General features: G+C 47.8%; 1 protein-coding gene and 1 long non-coding RNA gene across 5 annotated transcripts in view; one reads left to right on the top strand and one right to left on the bottom strand.

The window, feature by feature from the left end:
- Window positions 1–22,318, bottom strand: part of SEMA5A (semaphorin 5A) — a 466,391-nt gene that overhangs the window by 301,998 nt on the left and 142,075 nt on the right. For 2 of the 4 annotated variants that reach the window (XM_082725185.1, XM_082725188.1), the window contains exon 4: window positions 3,827–4,024. In XM_082725185.1, coding sequence (XP_082581311.1) covers window positions 3,827–3,947 — 121 coding nt within the window. In that variant the 5' untranslated portion in view covers window positions 3,948–4,024. Of the gene's footprint in view, window positions 1–3,826; window positions 4,025–8,561; window positions 8,956–22,318 lie in introns of those variants that run through there. The other 2 variants (XM_082725186.1, XM_082725187.1) reach the window with 2 other exon arrangements.
- On the top strand, window positions 9,085–18,060 carry LOC309861854. The gene is made up of 3 exons (XR_014310247.1): window positions 9,085–9,150; window positions 12,854–12,906; window positions 17,541–18,060. It is a non-coding gene; the product is annotated as an uncharacterized lncRNA (long non-coding RNA).

Genomic DNA, 22,318 nt, shown 5'->3' with positions numbered 1-22,318 from the left:
TCTGATGCGCGGAGGGCGGCCTCTCCCTTCCCGATCCTCATGAGGGGGCACAGCCCACCGGATGGCGGGCAGGAACTCAGCTTTCTCAATCTAAGAATCATCATGTTCCATTCCCTTCTCTACTCCATACGGAATCGACAGCAAGAACAGTCCGGCTCCCACCCCTTGAGCTTAGTGCCTCATGCCTGCTCGCTCCGATCACGGAGGCGACCTCAGGACGGGCTCTCCCTGCTGCCTCGGCCACTCTGAACACGGGGACTACCCAGGTGGGCAGCGCTTCTCAACAGGCCTCCCGATGCGGGACGATGCGGGACCCCTGCAGCCACATGAGCCTCGTCTCCCTGACCTCCTCTCCATAACCTGAAGGATGGGTTCGTGGCTCACCTCACAGGAAGCGTGCCGGGACCTGTGAGAGCCCCTCCCTCACACCAGGGCCTTGGCCCTTGTTCTCTGCTCTCCCCAAGGCACCTTTCCACTCATCACACTCCTAAACACGTTCGAGAACCATTCAGGGCTCATCTCTGCTGTCTTTGCCTCATCCCAGAAGCCTGAAACGACCCCCCTAAAACCCGGGCTCTCAGGTCCAGACGCCCCCTTTCCTGGGCTCCCTCGGCACCCAGCCAACACACCTCTTAGGATCCTGAACAGAATGTAATGCAATGTTCCTTTGGTTTACAGTCCCAGAGATATCCTAACCCCCTACATGGGGACTGTTTTCTTGTTCTACCTCCTCAGTATTTAGTACAAACCATGGTACGGAACAGAAGCCTATTAAATGTTTGCTAAACATTTGCTCCAACTTAAACATAAGCAAGTTAAAATTATGCTGGGAGATCCTTGATGAGCTATGGGATTAGTCCAAATCCCAAAGAGTGATAGTACACTCCCCCGGAAAGGCTGGTGGGAAAGAGATCCTCACACCCAGGGCAAAGGAGAACCCAAAATGGCACCACCTTCATGAAAGGGAACTGGGCGGTATCTAGCAACACCACATATGCATTTACCCTTTGATCCAACAGTCCCAGTGCTAGGAATCTCTGCCGGCGGTCCCCTTGCAAAGGATTAAGCAATGTCTCAAGTAGGCATCACTCATCGTAACTCTACCCATGACCACAGAGGAAAGAACACACCCTCAATGTCTCCGCGTTGGGAGCTGCTGGTACACTTTGGTCCATCACACAGTGAAGAGCTCTGTGCTCTGGAAAGGAGTGGCAGGGAGCCCGCCGCTGGGGTGTGGACTCCATGATATGCCACCATGTCAAGAACATGCTAGATGGCGAAGAGAAGCAGGGACCATAAAACAGAAGTAAAACAGCTGAGTGCAGAGAGAGGGAACGGGCGGAGGAAGCACGAGTGAGGGTAGATTCTCTGAACTTTCCTTGTTTTCCTTAATGAAACCTTGCAACACGACAAAATAAAGTAAATTCTTTTTTTTAATTTCTAAAAATCAAAAGGGAAATTAAACAAATGAAACGCACCCGGGTTTTGAGTCGGTAGCATCACCGCGCAGAAGGAAATGACTTCAAGCAAAGTAATTGCTTCCGTTTCCCAAGGCCCTGGGCCGCCGGAGGCCTGAAAGAAGAGAAGCCGACCACCTCACAGGGGCTTCAGTGGTCAAAAACGACTACAGTTGCTGGACTCTCGCTCTGAAATGACACAGGGTCTGCTGCAGAGAAAGGCAAAGGAATGTTCTGGTAGCGGCAGAGACCCAGGACTCTGTGCCCAGGACAAAAAGACACAGACAGAAGGTAGAGAGAGGAGGCTGAGAGAAGCCGGGCATCCCGGAGGAGAGCTGGAAGCACCCGGAGCCATCACGGCGCCGTTCTAAAACCTTTTCCTGACCTCTGTGCACGGAAAAGACCTAACACTGGGGACATGTGTGCTTCAATCAGCCCAAAATGGCCGGTGCTCAGGTCGACGGGAGGAAGTGATGGGAGGGAAGGAGTCAGGAGCATCTTGCTGCCCCAGAGAGCAAGCCACTGGCACAGGCACCTGGGTGATGTCAGAAGAGCTCAGGAGCCCACTTGAAGAGGCTTCCTTGGGCTTCAAATGAGATGATTTCACCCCTGTAAGCATCAAAACTGCAGCTGCTTGAAATATTTTAAATGTTAACATCCATACAGTAACAACGATTCTAATAACCAAAATAAGCAAACAAGACAAAACAAAAAGTAAACGTAACACCTTACTTGCTCCCTTCACATAATGTTAGAAAACCAACTAGTCTTTTAAAAAAATAAATAAATAAATAAAAATAAAAACCTAGGGAAGGAAAAAAAGCATTAATTCTTACTTTTCTAAGCCTCAGAATATTCAAATAGTTGATAGGGGAAACTTACTTTATACAGAAGTATTCTTGCTACTCAATGAAGAAAGAATAATAAAATTAGGAAATCCCAGCTTTACAGCATTGGATGAATCAGTGGGTCTAGGCCGTGACCATCACTGACTGCTAATTTCACACCTAGACAGAACGGCCTCCCCACGGAGGACACAGCAGCATCCGTGCCACAGGGAAGACAGAAAGATGTGAACCCGAATCAAAGCCGCCTCCTGATACCACTATGAGTTTACACAAATACTCAGGACAGAAGAACATGTGAACACCAAGGGGACGCACTTGGCAAAATCCAGACTGTGGGAAACTCAAAAGGACAAACAGCTCGGATTTCTTCTGTAATTAATTTGCACAGGGAGCAAAACCACCACAACGAAACAGCAGAAGACCAGCGGTTGCAGAGCATGAGCTACATTTAGATCCTGAGTCAACCCAACGGTACCAAGAAAACACATCCGCATTCATGAGACCATCAGGGATCTTACAATACTCACTGGATGTCAAATGATTTTATGGAATTAGGTTGGGGTTTTTGGGTAGATTTTAGGGGTTTTTTGTTTTGTTTCGCATTTTTGTTCTGATGCAATAATGGTGCTGGGAATCCCCTTTCTTTCATAGTCATGCACTGAAATAATACAGATATAGTTACATGATTTTTTGAATTTGCTTTAAAGTAATCTGGTGGGGGTGGGGTGAAGCATGGGTGGGATTTAAAAGAAAAAGCCGGACCGTGAATGAATGAGTGTTGGGTTGGGCATTCCGTAGACAATTCTTTCTCTTTTTGCAAATATTTGAAATTTTTCATGATATGAAGTTTAAAACATAACAAAACATAAAGCTATTTATCAGATACATTATTAAAATACAGTATCTGATTAGTTATATAGTTAGCTTGATAATATAACTGAAAATACCTTGAGGGCAGGGACCAAGACTAATTTATTTTTCATCCTGAAAGCTTAGAGTACCCACGGTACAGAGAGCCCTAAATGAATTCTGATAAATAAAAGAAAAAGATGACCAGATATACATACTAAGTAATTAATCCCACAGATCCAATTCCACCTGCCATGCCGTGTCAGATAGGGACCAAGGCACCAAGTTTGGTGGTAAGACTAAGGCTTTGCTGGGAAACGCCGAAGGGAATTTGTTGTTACTTGGGGTTCTCATTCTTTCTGTGGATCACATTTTCAGGCCCTGGTTCGAATACCGAGGAGGCTCGCGGCGCCTTTGAATAAAGGCGACCTCGACAATGGGATTCTCTACCCGCGATGACTCCGATTTTGAATTCTTCTCAAGATCGTAGTAATCAGTTTCCAGACAGGAAATTCTTGCAGTGCAGGATTTTGTATTCTTGCTCATATTTTAAACAATGTCTAAAGCGAGAGTCCCAGAATGCCAGGGCAATAACCAGCGCTATTCTCTATTCCTGACCATGGAAAGTGCATGTAAGTGGCACCCTTGTGTTCGGGGGTGCCTGCCCCTCACCTTTATAGGAGATGACCGGGTGCTCCGCTCGCTGGCACTGAGACGCGTCTGATTCCAGCTGGGCGAGTCTCCACCACCCCACGATGGAGAGTAGCCATGCAACGGCGCGGGTCCCCTTCATGGTGGACAGACGGCCTTGGACTCAGGGCACGTGTCTTCTAACCAGAAGCTCGCCTTTCTGTCATGTGGGGCAAGTGCCTAAAACACACAAAAGAGAACGATGAGATGACGGTGAGTTCACGTGCTCTGGTGGGCGGGGCGGTCTTTTCGTGAGGCCTCATCACGATCTCTTTAAAAATGAGAGCTTTTGGGTGCTTGGACAAACCTACCTTTTTCTAGGTGGCATTTCAAATATGTGCATCTTGGTACAGACCTCTCTTCCTCCCATAATTTTGGGAAATAACCCATTTATTATAAAAGAAGGAGAAATGTTCAAGTTTAAGCCATACCCAGTCATCACTCATGAAGAAAGCAGCTTCAGACTTGTAACCGCTGATGACTTTCCCCTTGAAATGTCTTCCTCGCCCCCTTCATGCTCGCGTAGAAATCCTGAGGCTCCCTGCCTTTCCCTTTTTGACACGCGAAGCCCCTGTTGAACAATGCCACGACCACAGTCTTCTCTCGATAACCTGATATGCGACCCAATTCTTAAATTAAAACTGCCCATATTTGGTGAATTTGTCCTTTAAAATTTATAGATGACCTGCCTGCAAAGTTCCTTGCTAGAAATTAGACGTGAGTCCAAAAAAAAAAAAAAAAAGAAAAAAATCATAGTGAGCACCTACTGGGTGATATGAAATTCCTAGGCTGGGAGCTGGAAGGCTTTAAAGATTACGAATAATTGAGAAGATTAATAAGTGTTAAAATAAGGTGGGCTTGTAAAAATAACTACAAGCTAAGCCATTAGAAAAGTGTGCATAGGGGCTGGAGTGTTCTAGGACTTAGGAGAGCGCCACCACTGTTTAGAGGAACCCATGACAGGTCTCGTGAGGAGCTCACATTTGGGATCCATACTGAAGGATAAAGAAAGAGGTTCTAGAAGTGCATTTCAAGCGAAGGGAAGAGGATGAAAACAAGCTCCTGAGGAAGGAGGCAGTAATAACAGTTTGGGGAATGGTTTCCTGTACTTGAGACAGACCCCAACGGATGTAAAGGAGAGTTAGCGAGAAGCAGCTTAGACAGGGGTGGGGTTAAGATCCGGAAGGGGCTCCACGCCAAGGTCTGAGGTCTCCATTTCTAGTCAGCAAGTACCCTGGTAGAGTCACTGCAGAAGAAACGGAAAGGGTTGGTCTCAGAATACCGAATGCGGGAAACTGGACAGTGAAGAACATTAAGATAGAGAAGCTAATTTGAACCTACAGCAACTACTCGAAAGAAATAAATGAAGCTGGAACTTGAGGCGTTACCCCTGTGAATAGAAATCCAGGCAAGACAGCAATCTGGCACATTAAATTTGGCCGCAGCTTCTTCCACGCAGGTTCGACCCGGGTTCATGCCCATTCTCTCGACTCTGAATTGGCTCAGTAACTGTTTTATTCACTCGAGTTTCACTGAAGTGATGGCACGCTAGTTTCCAAGCCCAGATCCTAAGAGCCTGGCAATTTCCACCTCCTGTCTCTTAGAACACATTCCCTGGGGTGCTAAGAAACCAGATCGGAAGTCCAACTACCCCGAGACAGTCATGTTACCGAGACCAATTGGAGGGATTCCCGGGGAACTTTCCCGCTGAGCCCAGCTTCCCAGCCTTCCCCACCAACGCACCTGACCGATATGTCAGCAAAGCCAGAAGCCACCCAGAAACTTCAATATCACAAAAGCAAAAGAATCTCCCAATTGAGCTCTGCCCCCAATCCTACCCTCCAAAGTATGAAATATAACAAAACAGGGGTTGTTCTAATCTGCTACATTTGGGGGAAAAGAAAGCAAAGAGCCACAGACAGACTCAAGACAGAGAGCATCAGTGACCACCAGAGCAGCAGTGTTCCTCAGTTAAATGTCAGAATCCACAGAAGAACTTTGTTTAGATGAGAGCGTGAGCCTTCGGTTTCACACGTGTGCAGCTGAAGACGCTGAGGGAATATTTAAGGGAAGGCAGCAGGCTGCTCAAAATCCAGGTTGGGTGTTCAGAAAAATAGGAATTCGGAGATAGCACTTGAGGTCTGGAAGATGGACATTCTGGGTGAGGTTTAGCTTCAGCAGGGGAAAGCATGGAAGCAAAAGAAAGGGTTAAAAAGAACCCCTCCCCCCAACTGGGCAACTGTAATTTCACAAGTGACCCTACAAAGAGAAGGAAAACAGAAATGGAGCACCAGAGACACAGGGCAACCCAGAAATCCAGGGAGATTGGAGCACAGATATTACACATTTTATTTTAATTTTTTAAGGAATAATGTATTTATTTTAGAGAGGGAGCAAGAGGGCACGTGTGAGAGGAGGGTGAGGTGGGAGAGGCAGAAGGAGAAGAGTCTTCCTCGCAGCAAGGAGACAGGGACCACGGGCACCAGTCCGACCCCAAGACCCAACTCAGGCCAACCAGGAGCGAAGAGCAAATTCTTCCCTTGCACACACTTTTTCCATGTGTCAGACCCAAGCCAACACACAATCCCTTCCGTTAACTGTGAACCGAGTCAGACAGCCCCACAGCCCACGGACCTGCCCCACGCTGACAGCAGCCTCGCTCCCAGCTCCAGCCGGACACCGCAGCCTCCAGAAGGAAAGAGAGAGAAAAGCCACACAAGTGCCTGGAACGTGCCTTCCCTGTCACTTTCAGAAAGTGACAGTTACGGAAGCGGGCCATGCGCTGTCAGTCCCGTGGAAAGGCAGCTAAAACGGGACACGGAGTTCGATGGCGAGGAGACAAAATTACACACTGCCCACGTTAACCTAAGGAAAGCGCATTGCATGAGAACAGGTGGTTTCTAGAAGTTTGCAATTTTCAGGCTGTAACAGGGTACCTTTTTTCTCAAAATAAAGACCCTCTAAATAGCCGTCCTGGTTAGGTGCCAGGGAAGGGCATTCAGTCTTCGCTGAGAGCGGGCTTTTCTCAGAAGCCACCCGGCGAGCTGATTCCTTGAATCATCTTTCCGTCCGCACAGCTTAGATCTCGGGCTCTAAGGTCCCTCCATCCAGGACTCCGCAACTCCCAGCTTCCCCTGAATACAACAAAGCCCTCCTCTCTTGCGGGTGCATATTTATATGAGGGATTTTAGCGCCCACCTCAGCACTACTGACAACTAGAGCCGGATAATTCTTTTCTCTGGCAGCTACTCTGTGAACCCAGCGGTATCCCTGGTCTCCACCCACTCAACACCAGCATCGGCCCCCGCCCCACATGTGCCAACAAAAATCGCCTCAATTGCCAAATCGCTCCCGGTTGAGACCTTCTGATTACCAAGGATCATCTTCCCACCCCTCTTTAGAAATCAGACAAGCAACGATCACTTGATCGCTTCTTTTAAAATACATAAATTACCCAACTGACTTTGTATGGACTCATTTCAGCAAAATTCCGATAAAAATGGAAGTCTCGTTAATTACAACTACTTGCTATGCTGGGCAGATGCATGAGGAAGGAAATTTCAAGGGATCAATTTCAATAAAAGTCGTTCTGGGTTCATCCTAGCACCTCTGGAATTTTTCAAAATATATTAGGTGATTTAATGCTAAACAAGAGAGTTTGCCAATAGGCAGATGTAGCACAACAGGCTGGGTTGGGTACAAATAAAACATTCTTTTCTGCATCTGCTTCAAAATCCCTGAAGCCTTCCTTTCCTTTCCTGATGTGGGAGGCACCCTCTATAAGCACCATCTCCATAAGCAAAACTCTGTATGTGAGTGTTTGTGCAATAAATAACATTTCCCATTCACACCCACGCTGCAAATGAATAGGCTTGGGCAAACAAAAAAAAAAAAAAAAAAATGACTGTTCCTTTTAGTTTAAAAAAAAATGTTGTCAGATAAAAAAAGAAATCCGAAGAATGAAAGCTTACACAGAAAGTTCTGCTTCGGGAACAAAGTCTAACCAGTTATTAATAAAAAAAGAGACCTACAATGAGCTTAACATACTTCTGGGCAGGCGAGGCTATTTCTTCTGAACTCCAGACCTACTGTGTGTTTGGAAACAGCCAGACCCACTGGTGCAGTTCAGAATCCACAGAAACCCTCCGGCCCGGCTCCTACCTGCTGGCTTGACGGGCTGTCATGGGAGAGAAGATGCCAGATCGGGCAGGGAACGGAGTCTCTGCGCTGGCCAGGAGGACTCAGGTAGCCGCGCCCCACACCCGCCTGCCCACCTGCCTTCAGAGCAGCCACCCTTGTATCAAAGGGCTGAGGCACACGGGGACAAGTCAGTCCATGGAAACATCAGAAACACAAAAGGCAGGACAAGCAGGAGGGGTGGACAGACAGCTCCTCCTGTTAGGTGGACGTGTCACGATCTTTCCACCTCTTGGCCCTATTCCAAGGTATCAGATGAACAGCTCACCCAAAGGCTAAAGTCCCAACCCAAACGGAAAGAAACATTCCTCTATCAGGCACCCCTGTCCCCCCAGCCCCCCTGTACTGCACCACCACCACCACCACCACCACCACCCCCACCCATCCCCTGGCACGGCCAAATACAGGTCCAGGGTCCATTGCACAATCATCAGTTGCTGCCAGGTAAACAGCCCTGCCCTATTCAAAACCCTCAGGATTCCTTCTAGGCTTTTTCAAAGAAGGCAGCGTGCCCCCTCACCAAACCTCCATCTGCTAAGTCTCCATCCACTCCTCCCACAGCAAAGGCTTTCTTTCCATCAGCCTCTCTGGCCTCACCAGGGTCCGCAGAGCAAGGCTTGCAGCCACATCGGTACGTCTGCTGGGGCCACGGGCGTCCCTGAGTCTTTCCGCGCCCCCGAGGCTCAGGCTGGGTCCCCCTCCAGCCCACGTGGCGGCTCCTTTGCAGGGACCATGGGCTACCAGTTACAGTAGCTGCCTCCCCATCACGGGTGGCACGGACGCTCACACGATGCCCTGTTTCCCAGCTGGACTCATTTCAAAACAGACTGAACACCCCGTTACGGTGGCAGGTCGACGCGTTCCCACACGCTCGCCGCCGTCTGCTTGAATCCGGACTCACGGGGCCACCCCTCGACTGAGCATTTGCAATTCACCCATCCCTTGCCCTGAGCAAACAACGCTGGGAGGTGGCTGTGCCGTCCCCTGGCACACGGGACAGGAAATGAGTCACCAGCCCATGGAATGTGAGGTGAGAGGGAGGTGAGATCACTTTGTAGCAGAGAAGTCAGAGGCTCAGGCGAGGTCAAGGATCCTGCGGGTGAATGAAGGTAGGAGCAGGTGAGGGCATGGGGGCCTCTGGCCAGCCGCACTGAAGGGGGCACCTGTGCCCGAGGAGCAGCCCTTCAGCACGGCGGGGCAGAGATGCAGAGGCCACGGTCCAGCCAAGATCGGTCGAGCAAGCAAACATCTATCTTTTGATAACTGTCAGCCAGAAGTCGGAGCAAAGTCTCAGGAAACACGGGAGAAAGGAGACAGAAACCGTTCCTTCTGAACAGGTTCCAGTCACAGTCAGTGCTCGGAAAAGAGGAACGAGCGGCTGATCCAGGAGGACCACAGGACGGGCTGCCTTCGGGCTGGAGGGCACGTATCTTGAATGAATCTAGGGTCTTTCTTCACGACAGGATCAGATATTCTAGGCGCTCCACAGGAAATGGGATTAAATGAAGAATCAATAAAACACTAAGCTCACGTTAATGCACGGTGCTCGAGGAAATGGATTCTCCTAACCTTTTTCAAAACCAATAACTGCACATCTTATTCTTTGGGAAATAAAGTGAAATTAAAGCTTTGTTGTTATGGCGTAGAGTCTATGAGAAAAGTCAGAGTGTTCCCCAAACATATTGCATCTTTGATCGTTAACATATGGATTTTTTTTTGGTAAAAACTCAGTCCTTTTTATATTATTTTAACCCATGTGCCTTGATTTCCTAGTTTCAGCCAAAAAAGGTTTAACATCGATGAATTAGAGAATTTTAGGAACGTGTTCATGGAAACACGGACTGACATGACAGACGGGCACCACTGCTGCCCCCTTCGGGTAACTGGGTAAGGAGCTGGCTCTGTTACTCACAGATTGTTATCCCGTCTGAACTGAGATAAGATGGAATTTTATGACTATATAAAATGACCTCATGATATAAATGGGGAAAAACCAAACATTAAATGATTTTGTACATTTCAATAAGGGTTTGGCTCCAGTGACCTTGGTTTGTATCTCTCTACAAAGGGAACCGTTATTACCATTTTGCCTTTTTCCCCTTGTTTAGCGCCAGGTCGCCTGGAGGAGCCATAAAAGTGAATGAAGTCCATTAGATAAAATTATTATTTACACAAAGGCTATATTAATTTTATCTGTCAGCAGGTTTTAAAAGGAAGCGAAAGTTCACTCAATCCATTTCTGTGCTACCTGAAGCAACCAGAGGCCCGAAAGGAAGGAAGGAAGGACGGACGGACGGACAGACGGAAGGAAGGAAGGAAGAGAGAGAAAGAGGGAGAGGGGAGGGGAGGGGAGGGGAGGGCAGGGGAGGGGAGGGGAGAGGAGGAAGGGAAGGGAGAAAAGAGGGAGGGGGGGGAGTGAGGAAGGAAGGAAGGAAGGAAGGGGGAGGGAGAGAGGGAGGAAAAGGAAAGGAAAAGAAAAATCATGGGCCCCTCAAGGCAACACAACTATAACAACAACTTCTAGAAGATTTATCCAGAGACATTCCCCCAAGGCAGGAAATTCACATGGACACAATCAGAAATCAAATGATCCGTGACTCCTGGTGGATAAATGAGTATTCATTTGGTTTGCTTTTGGGTTTGTTTGTTTGTTTGTTTGTTTGTTTTTAAGATTTTATTTATTTATTTGACAGAGAGAGGAAGCACCCTCAGGGGTAGGGTAGACACAGAGGGAGAGGGGGAAGCAGGCTCCCCGCTGAGCAGGGAGCCCGAGGCAGGACTCGATCCTACGACCCCGGGATCGTGCCCGGAGCCAAAGGGAGACACTTCACGACGGGGCCCCCCAGGCGCCCCTCCCGTCGGTGTTTAGTTCAGCCAAGTAGGCCCTGGCGCGCCGCTAGTTTCCTTGTCGACCAGAAGATGCACCACGGAGGCCGCCGCGCACCGGCACACAGCGGCAGCAGGACAGACGGATGCGGCAGCAGGACAGACGGGTGCGCGCTGGTGTCTCCGTGGCCCACCAGCGTGGCCCGTCACCTGGTCTCCGCCGACCGGAGCGCTCGCGCACCGGCTGTCTGCAGGCATTCCTGCTCGCCGACTGTCCCTCGGGTACCTCCCAGCCCCCCGTCCCCGGGGTCCTAACACCCCAACGTTCCTGGGAGCTTGTACATCCAGAACGCCCACTTCTCCGTCCTCCCTTCGAAGGAGGGGGCACCCCAAGCACTCCGGGACCGTCGTTTCTTCTGTGTGCGCACGCTCCGTGGCCTGTGTCCTCCAACGCACGCGACCTTCCATCCTTTCTAAAACCCGGTGCCTTCCAAATCTAGAACACTCTGCGAGGCCTCTGCCCACAACCCACATACATAAACCAAAATACACGTCTTCACACAAAAAGGCAGAGGTTCGTCCTCTACAGGGGACCCCATCAGCGGCCTCCACCGACCGTCTCCTTCCGCCTGTCCACCCCTTGGCCACCCCGTGGACTCAGGTGCGGGCCCGTGGTCTGGGGACTCGCCTTCCGCTTCCCCCTCCTTCATCGTCCCCAGCCCACCCGGCCCCGGTACGGGGTCGCTACACCCCACAACTCCGCACCCACATCCACAGGCGTGCCCTCCGCCCCCACCCAACCACTGGCCTCTCTTTCTGGCCTGCACAAGGTCAGCGGTTCCTTGACGGGCCTCCCTGCCTCTCCCCCAAATCATCAAGCTCCGTCGGAGTTCACGTTGCTCACCTGGCCCCATGGACCAGCAACGCCCGTCTCTGCTACAGCCTCAATCACGGGAAAACACCATTCTGGGTGTTTCTGCCTCGCTCTAAAGCAGGCTGCGGGAAATGTCAGCCTCCAGACATCACGGGCATAGGACAGACGAACAACCACCACCGGGGAAATGAATCCCCGCAGAGAAAATAATGCAAACCCACACCCACCTCTCTACCTTCCTCACAAAGCTCACGCTGCCATCCATACGCCGTCCACGTCCTGCTGTCGTCTGTGACTCTGCTCTTCGTTGTCACAGATGTTTTATTCCTCCATTAAAATTCTCTTAACATCTGGTCCAAATACAAAGATTCCCATGGTTTTGAAAAATGTCCTTTCTAAATGTCATAATTTTCCAATTAATGGTCAAAGGGATGAAGGGATTATTATAAGCAGAGCGGCTGAGAAGAGGAAGTCTCCTGGGCCTCGACACACGAAAGCACATGGAAGACATAACCAAAGTGTGTGAATCCGGAGGGGCTCCCTAAGCTATTCTGGGACACCATAACTCCTTGGAACCACTTGAAAAGTCAGAGGACAGAAAAAGGAGGATATTATAATTTATAGGAGAAATCCATTTATCAAGTTCATTATCCTAGGGTGTTTTAAAACACAAATACCTTGAAATATTGTAAGATCTATTTACAGAAAATGGACTGCTGGTACACTTGAAAAAAAACAAGCCTTATTTAATGAAAAGTCTCCTGGTTTATTGTTTTCAGATTTCAGTTGGGAACAACCTTTGTGCCTGATATCCAATAATAGCTATTCACAATGGATCAGATATGTCACAGTTGACACATCTGACTTTATTCAAATCTGTCACCCTCTTCAGTCTTAAAAAAATAAAAAATAAAACAGGAGGCCTCAAGAGAACTACTGTCATCCCCCCTTATCCGTCCGTGGCTCTGCTATCCATAGTCCCAGCCACCCTTAGTCAACCACAACCCAGAGGCAGTTGAGCCTACTTCTGACGTGGGGCCCGAATGTCAGTCATAGCGTCACAGGATGTCACAGCACCTGCGTCACTCACTGCATTTCCCTTCGTCACACAGGCATTTCGTTACCTCACACCACACGAGAAGAAGGACGGATACAGGACGATAAGGTACCTAACTCTGATCACAGTATGTTCTTATAACTGCTCTCTCTCGGTTAGCTGTCGTTGTCAGTCTCTTCCTAGGCCTGATGGAAAAACTGAATTGTCATCGATACGCATTACTAAAAAACATGGGCCATAGAGAGTTTGGTACTATTTGTGGTTTCAGACATCTGCTGAGGGTCTTCGAACATATCCCCAGGAAACAGGGAGAGATAAGGGGGGGCCTACTTTATTTGTAATTTCGGGGTCAGTTTGTTAAAAACAAGAATAAATGGGGCACCTGGGTGGCTCGGTCAGTTAAGCATCCCACTCTTGATTTCGGTTCGGGTCACGATCTCCGGGTCGTGAGACTGAGCCCCACATCAGGCTCCGTGCTGGGTGTAGAGCCTGCTTACGATTCTCTCTCCCTCTCTCTGCCTCTCTCTCTCTGCCCCTGCACCCCTGCTCGCTCTCGTGCCCTTGCTCTCTTTCCCTCCCTCTTTTAAAAAATAAAAATAAAAACAAGAATAAGAAATCATCACTAAAATTAAAAACCACTAAGACCTATCATACCAAAATCAAAGATTCCACCAGAGAATAATAAAATGTAAGAAACTGCAGGGAGGGCTCTCCGCTTCCGCGCAGTATATGACTGTATCTCTTTCTTTGCTGAGATAAACCTATAAAACAAGCATTAGCATTCTTACCTATTTCACAGATGGGGCACTCAAGGAGGCCCCCTAAGTAGATGAAAGAAGTAAAACTTTTCCCACATTAAGTCCCTGGCTTCAATTTTTTTTTTTTTTGAAATTTATTTTATTTTTTCTATGTCCCAAAAGCCCACGTGCACCCCACGGTTCTGCAGATACTGTCCCTGACTAAACTAACGGCTGATTCTCCCCTGCCCCAAATCAGCTTCCTGCCTCAATTCCCTGTCACAGCTAGAAGCACTTTGTTCTCCCTGATTTCCCCACAGGACACTGGAAAGCCACCAGTGAACTGTGCCAATGGCATCACACCCCTGTCCTCTCCTCTTGTCTCCACAGCTGCTGTCCCAGATTAGGCCACTTCATCTCTGACCTGGACTCAGTGAGTGGGAGCCCCGCTAGTCAGTCTTGGGGCTTTTCCCTCTCGCCCCCTCAACAGTCCATTCTCTACGTTGTAACCGGGTTAATCTTTGTGCAGAGTCCGAAGAAGTCTGCCTCAGAGAAGCAGAGTAAAATGGTAGCTGCCAGGGGCTGGGGTAGTGGGAGAAACAGGGAGATGTTGGTCAAGGGGGGACAGTTTCAGCTGGGAAGAATGAGTCAGCGCTGCAGGTCGCACGTAGAGCACGGTGACTAGGGTTAATGACGCTGTACTGTAAATTAGAATTTGCTATAAGAGTAGATCTTAACGTGTTCAACACACACACACACACACACACATATAACTCTGTATGGTGATGGATGTGTTACTTGGCTTGACTGTGACAATCACTTCACGATGTATACATACATCAAACACCACACTGTACATCATAAAAATATACATTGTTTGTCATGACACCTCAATAAAGCTGGAAAAAGCAACGGTAATAAAATATCTGTATATTTTTAAAGGAATGTTGGTAGGCGCAATAAGGCTATATTAAAAGGGGGGGGGAGGAGACTTAATGAGATGAGGTGTTTTCCCTGTTTAAAGCCTTTGAAATACCCTCCCTTCACAACCTCTCACAAATGCAAACCCTTGACCCCAACTAAGAACTGCTATGGAGTCGGCCCACCTACTGCTGCACCTACACCAGGACCCCCGGTTCCACGCCCAGACCACAAAATGGGCACGCGCACACACGCGCGCACGCGCGCACGCGCGCATGCGCGTGCACACATGCTGGGATCTTGTCTCTGGTCCTTTTACTCACCAAAGACTTCACCTTTCAGACAGCACCTGTGGGCATGTGGGTCCCAAAGTCTTTTCTCAGGGTCCTTTCAAACTGCCGCCTTTCTCTTTCCACTCAGATGTCACCTACTCAAAGGCATCCCCAGCCAGGCCAGCTAGAGCACCGTGTCTTACTCTCCACTGGATTCTGTGATTTTTCTCTTCATGTCACTTCAAACTACTTGAAATCACTCTACTGACAGATTTGTTTAAGGCCTGTTTAACCTACTCAGACGGAAGCCTTGAACTGAGCCTTAGTTCTGTTCATTTGCTATTCCCCCAGGCCCAGAAGAAAGTAGGACATATAATAAATACTATTGACTGAGGACTAGGTCCTAGAGTGGCTAGAAGCCAAGATAGTCTTTGTCCAAGTGATAGAAACCACCCTTGTGCCGATCCACACTTTCTGCCAGCGCCACGGAGTACAGCTTATGGCAAATTTCAGGAGAATTTCGATGGAAAACGACAAGTTCACTGGCAGGAAATCAGCCTATTAGTGAGATTTCCCAAGACAAAAGTCAATAAAGACCTTGGATTCGCTACCACAAAAGCGTCAGATGATTAGCACATAGTGTGATGCTGTGAACATGGGAGATTTTAATCTTCAGTTCGTTAGCCGGAGGTGTGGAAAGATCCTGCAGGACATCATGAGAAAGGCCTCCATGGCTGGAACATGCTCCCTAAGTGTTTTAAATCCCGTATTTCAAAATATGAAAAACCAGGAGATGGTGGGTACATTCATGTAAGCACAAAAGGAACAATTCCTAAGTGTAAGTCCAGACAAACGACTGTGAGGTTGCGTCAATTTGGCAAGTCGTCCCCAGCAGTGAAGGGGTTCTAACACAGCGGCAGGAGATCTGACTCCTGCTTCTGTCTTGCAGAAAGTGAAGAACTGCCTAGAATGTCCCAGGGACCTGCCCTGCCCCCAGCAGGTGCAGGAGAGGAGCACTATGGTGGGGCCGGGGAAGGGGGGAGGGCGGAGTGTGCAACCAGCACAGACTTGGGACCCAGAGCGCCTGGGGCCCCACCAGCTCCAACATGAGCCTCATGCCTCAGGTTCCATCATCTGTAACGTGGAGTTCGAAACCACGGCTCAAAATTAGAAGAGCTCCTTTGATATGATGTGGAGTTGTCCCTAGCAATTACGAAACACCAAAAAAGTTTTAATAAATAGAAATGAGAATGATTTACAAAAAGAAAAATGTGCTTGAAATCTTATAGAAATAAAAATCTCTAAAAATCAAATGAAAGCCTTCCTCTCGAGCATGGGCAGACAAAAGCAGGACAGTATTTCAGAAGCACCGCAACTGTGGGCGACCCCGATGCAGCAAAATTCCACACCTGCCCGGGAGACACGTCAGCGCTGTTCACACCAGCAAAACCCTGAAAGCAACACAGGTGTCCACCGAGAGAATGCAAATTTGTGTGGTATACCAGACCACAAGGAGCAGGAACGGACACCAGCCACACACAGCATAAATGAATACACAGAATGCCAGGGGGTGAAAAAGTCAAGGATAATATAGAATAGAGTAAATCCATATTTACTGCAAATTTTAAAAAAGCAAATAAATATTTGGAAGTTGTGGCAGCTATATGGGAAAGCCAGGGAATGCCCACAGAAACCTCACGGCGGCGCTACTGTGAAAATGATGGATGCTGAAAAGGCTGGTGGGTCTGCTCCCTGTTGACCTCCCCTATCAAGCCACCGGATCACCAAGTCGGACACTTACTAACTCTGCTTACGCCCCACGCCTCCCGCATTCCTCCAACGCATCCCTCCTGGTCTAGAACGAGAACCTCAAGTCCTTCCAAGTTCCAGATCAAACCCCAGTGCTCCTATTTGTATGACCATTTCTTTTCTTTTTTTTTAAGATTTCATTTATTTATTTATTTGACAGACAGAGATCACAAGCAGGCAGAGAGGCAGGCAGAGAGAGAGGAAGGGAAGCAGACTCCCTGCTGAGCAGAGAACCTGATGCGGGACTCGATCCCAGGATCATGACCCGAGCAGAAGGCAGACGCTTAACCAACTGAGCCGCCCATGTGCCCCCTCACCGTACAAAATCATTCCAGTGCTACTGACTGCATTCCCTGTGCTGTCCATGCCAGACCCATGACTTACCTATCTTATTACTGGAAATTTCTATCTCTTAACCTTCTTTACCTGTTTTAGCCTCCCCCAACCTCTTCCCACTCTGGTAACTACTAGTCAGTTTGCTGTATCCATGAATCTGTTTCTGTTTTGCTTTGTTTATTCATTTGTTTTGCTTTTAAGATTCCACATACAAGTGAAATCATATGTGATTTGTCTTTCTCCATCTGACCTATTTCACTGGGCATAACACCCTCTAGGTCCATCTGTGCTGTGGCAAAGGGCAAGATCTCGTTCTTTGGATGGCTGGACGGTATTCTCTCTCTGTGTCAGATCTTCCTTCTCCACTCATCTACCTGTGGACACTTTGTTTGCTCTCATAGCTCGGTTGTTATAGATCAGGCTGCGATGGACATAGGGGTGCACATTTTTATGCCAGCGAGTAGAGTTTCAGTACATCGGGTTTACAATCCGCATCATAGTTAATAGTATGGATGGACCGTAATTTAGCTGATCTCATTACAAATAACTTTGGTCTTTGCATTTCAAACAGGTAAATGGATTTGCTATCTTACCCCCCTTCTCTGTAAATTCTACCCTGAGACATGGTTCCATTTCTCCGTGAAAAGTGTGATCTTTTTATTTCCAGGACATTCCCATGATTCCTGTGCTTCCAGAACTCATGTGATGCCCAGCCTCCTTCCGTATCAGCCTGCCACCTCTTCCCAGGGTTTGTTGATGGTTGGTTGGTGCATTCGCTCAACGAATGTTTGATACTCTCTATGTGCAGAGAACTGTGATGTCTTTGAGGGGCCATAGTGATGGGGGGGGGCGCACAGGCTCTGTCCTTACGTACAGGGGTGCCATGTCACAAGGCAGAGAGAAGCCAGACTCTGGCTGAGTGACCTGAGGGCCGTGGATATTGTATCCTAAGGAGGCTTGGATGAGCTGCCCTTGCTTTCTCAACAAGGAAATGGTCATACGGGGGCGTCTGGGTGGCTCAGTGGGTTAAGCCTCTGCCTTCAGCTCAGGTCATGATCTCAGGGTCCTGGGATTGAGCCCCGCATCGGGCTCTCTGCTCAGCAGGGAGCCTGCTTCCCCCGCTCCCTGCCTGCCTCTCTGCCTACTTGTGATCTCTATCTGTCAGATAAATAAATAAATGAAATAAATGAAGCGTGTCCCTCTCTCTGCCCTTTCCCTCACTTGTACTCTCTCTCAAATAAATAAAATATTTTTTAAAAAACCACACACATAAAAACCTTTGGAGGTTCCTCAAAAAGTCAAAAATAGAGCTACCGTACACAACCCAGCAGCTGCACTACGAGGTGTTTACCCAAAGGACACAAACATACCGACACGAAGGGGCACGTGCACCCCAATGATCAGCGCAGCAATGTCCACAATAGCCAGACTACGGAAAGAGCCCAGATGTTTATTGACAGATGAATGGAGAAAGAAGATGTGCTGTGTACACACACACACACACACACACACACACACACAGGAATATTACTCACCCACCAAAAAAATGAAATTTGCCATTTGCAACGACATGGATGGAACGAGAGGGTATTATGCTAAGCGAAGTCAGTCAATCAGAGAAAGACAATTTTCATATGATCTCTCTGATATGTATAATTTAAGAAACAAAACAGAGATGCGGCACCTGGGTGGCTCAGTGAGTTAAAGCTCTGCCTTTGGCTCAGGTCATGATTCCGGGGTCCTGGGATCAAGTCCCGCATCAAGTTCTCTGCTCAGCAAGAAGCCTGCTTCCCTTCCTCTCTCTCTGCCTGCCTCTCTGCCTACTTGTGATCTCTGTCTGTCAAATAAATAAATAAAATATTAAAAAAAAAAAGAAACAAAACAGAGGATCATAGGGGGAAGGGGGGGGGGGAAATAAGCAAGATGAAATCACAGAGGGAAAGAGACCATTAGAGACTCTTAATCATAGGAAACAAACTGAGGGCTGCCGGGGGCGCGGGGGGATGGGGGAACAGGGGGGTGGGCATTCGGGAGGGCACGGGATGGAATGAGCCCTGGGCGTTCTATGCAACTGATGAACCACTAAATTCTACCTCTGAAACTAATAATACACTCCATGTTAATTAAATGAATTTAAATAAAATAAGATTTTTAAAAAATAACTTTGTATGGAGACCAGAAGGTGATCAGCCTTATCATGCGGATCGTTTCATCACGTATAAAAATCCAGAATCACTACGATGTATGCCTCCAGCTAATAACATGTCCTCTGTTCACCATACTTCACTTTTTAAAAAAATAATGATGTTGGCTGAAAAGCATAATTAAGTATACACATGTATTTCTCTATATAAAGATAAATAAGAGAGAACGAACGAACGTTCGACGAAAATAAACCAAATTATTTTTGTTGATATGTTTGCAGATTCAAAGAACCCTACACTACTCCCAGAAGTAGAGGTATTTCACCTGCTTCCAGGAACTCGAATTTTCAACAGGCACTTATTTTTTCATAGATAATTCAAAGTGAGCAAAAATATTCAGGTTTAAAATAAATGAGTGAGGTGAACTTAGCTTTACGGATTAACTCATGAGACAGGAGCCCTGATACAAGTATGAGATTCAGTTCAGGCTGACTCCAGGGGGGGAGCGTGGCAGAGAGAGCAGCTGCAGGGGCGAAGCCATAGATGCTGAGAGCAGGGGCCAACTTCCCCTATGTGTTCTCCACACCCACAGGAAGTTCCTATTCTCACTTCAAGTCCAGGGAGGAAGAGTTAGGCAGGCCGGTGTGAACTGGGAGTCAGGGACAGATGCTTCTGGACTGGGACCTCCCACTTCTTTACTTTCTAGATTCCTTTTCCCTCGGGGCAAAACCTCACTCTTGCCTGAGGAAATTGGCTTTATCAGCCTCCACTGATAAACCGTATTATGCAAAGCTCTCTGTTTATGTTGACCAGAAGGACTCTGGCAGGCAGGCCTTCAGAAAAGTTTTCCGATCCCAATGCAGCTGTCCTGGGTTTTGGTGCTCTAACCGGCCACTGTAGCTCAGTCAATAACACATCCCTGGGAATTCATTACAGGAAAGCGAACACACATGTGTGTTTTGTTGAGAAGCTCTAGGTCGTGTTTCTGGTTGAGCATAGAGGACAAAGTGATGTACTCTGTCTAACGTCACATGTGAGAGGCAGACAATATGCTTAAGCTCACTGTTCTGGAAAATTCCTACAGTTCTCTCTGGTTACAACCACAACCACGGAGATGAGCCTGGAGGGAATGCGGCTGGGCTTTAATGCACAAACACTCATTCTGGAAAAATCGGAGGTTCCAGGCACAGAGCTCGCTAGCTGCGGACACCTCCTCACAGAGAAGCACAGACAGACCTACCCTGTTCAGTAACTCATCTCAGATCACAGTGAATTGGAAAGTTGTGGAACAAAGCTACTTTGCCTGAAAAGTCCGAAAAAGTTTGTCCCCACCTGCTCGAATCCAGGACTGCTCTTATGGCCATTTTTAAAACACCACCATAAGGCAGTTGGTGGTTATCGCTGTTTAACTAAACGTGCTTTCCTGATCTAACACACCGACCCACACCCACACAGACCCTGAAAAACCCGAAGGGCCTTAAACATAGTCATACACTTTGCTGAACGTTCTCCAAAGGCATTCATCTTTTATACCAGCAAAGACTTAGAGGGAAAAATGGTCCTCCTAGTCTAAGCGTTTTGTATTACAAACATGATTTGGAAGCTTCTAGCTGGAGAGAAGAAAATGGCTTTTTACAATTAACTCTATCAGGAGTTTATTTTTAACTACATCAGAAGATAGGAGATTATTTTTAAAAGAAATGATAAGGCCATGAGAAGTAATAGTAGTAAGTGTCCTGGCAGAAAATAAACTGTGTGTGGCACATATAAACACACACACACACACACACACAGAGGAAGGACACAACCACTACTATGCATGTCCACGTGCTTGCACACACACACACACACACATTCTCACAGTGAACACCAGAAGATTGGTCCCCACGTCTGACTATAAATTTGAGGCAAATCCCCGCTCTGCCTCTGGGTGGTTGTGGGCCCTCTATTTCCGTCTTCAGGTTGGGACAACCTCCGTGTGTTTCTCACATGGTTTGTGAAGATTTACTGTTCTCACCAACGCAGAACACTTAGAACAACGCCAGGAGCACTCTAAGTGTGCAGTAATTGTTACACAGGACAACACGGATCTTCACTGTTCCAATTAACGTCTGGAGGAAAACAACCAATCGTTAGCATGTTCTGGGGTATGGAGGCGTGCATCACTGTTCCATACTTCAGGGGGAGGATAGTTTTTCAAGTTTCCTGTAAATGGGAATGTGTGGTTATTATCATGAGAAAAAAAATTACATGTATGATTTCCTAGGAAAATGCTACAGAGAAGAATCAAGATGAACGGATTGAAGTCCCCTTGCTGATTCATTTCTATCCCCCCAGGACAGAAGAAGCTCTAGCTTCTGAGTCCAGCCTGGACACATTTGGTCCACGTGGTCAGGCCTGAAAGCACCAGTAAGGATTGGGGAGATGGTGTCAAAGACAACCTTCAGTTCTTTTTAAAAAGACCAGAACGCTTTTATCTGATCAGGGCTGGAGGGCCATCATGCTCAGGTACACTGCAGCGTCCTAGGTGGCCCTGTTCTAAGGGGACAGCTGATCGGAGCTATAATCCCCAGAGAAAAATCAAACAGAACAAGTTACTGTGCCCAGCTTCTCTAGAGGAATCTCACACAGCCAAGGATTTTATGCATGGCAGGAATCCAGAATTTAAATTCGACATTTTACCTAAACTCCACACTGACCGAAGACCTACTGACTCCAGCAAGCACAGAATAAAAATCCAGAAAAACAGTATGATGTTCTGAAGCCTAGAAAAAAAAAAAAAAAATGACAAAGGTGTGGCATCAAATGCCATATCAAAGGACAGGCGCTGGTAGGGGGTCAACCTCGACTTTCCAAGTGGAACTCAGAGCTAAAGTGTTCAAAAGCAGCCTCGCCAGAGTCTTCATTAATTTTGTATGTTTCCTCCGCATGCCATTGTGAATACAATGAGCTCGTAACCCTTCAAAAGCTTAGTTTATAGCTCACCATCTTTCTCTAGTAGTTAATGGTGATACTCACAGATCAGAACAGGAGATGTTTCAGGAAGAGGCAAGAGTCCAGAGACATCGGGGCACCTGGGTGCCTCAGGCAGTTAAGCATCTGCCTTTGGCTCAGGTCATGATCCCAGGGTCCTGGGACCAAGCCCCCCACTGGGCTCCCTGCTCAGCGGGGAGCCTGCTCCTCTCTCTCCCTCTGCCCCTCCTCCTGCTTGTGCTCTCCCTCATTCTCTCTCTCTCTCATTCTCTCTCTCCCTCATTCTCTCTCTCTCTCATTCTCTCTAAATAAAAAAAATTTTAAAGAA

The sequence above is a fragment of the Mustela nivalis genome, assembly GCF_964662115.1.
Source record: "Mustela nivalis genome assembly, chromosome: 3".
Lineage (NCBI taxonomy): Eukaryota > Metazoa > Chordata > Mammalia > Carnivora > Mustelidae > Mustela > Mustela nivalis.
The sequence above is the reverse complement of the archived record's forward strand: the minus strand, read 5'-3'. Positions and strand labels throughout refer to the sequence as shown.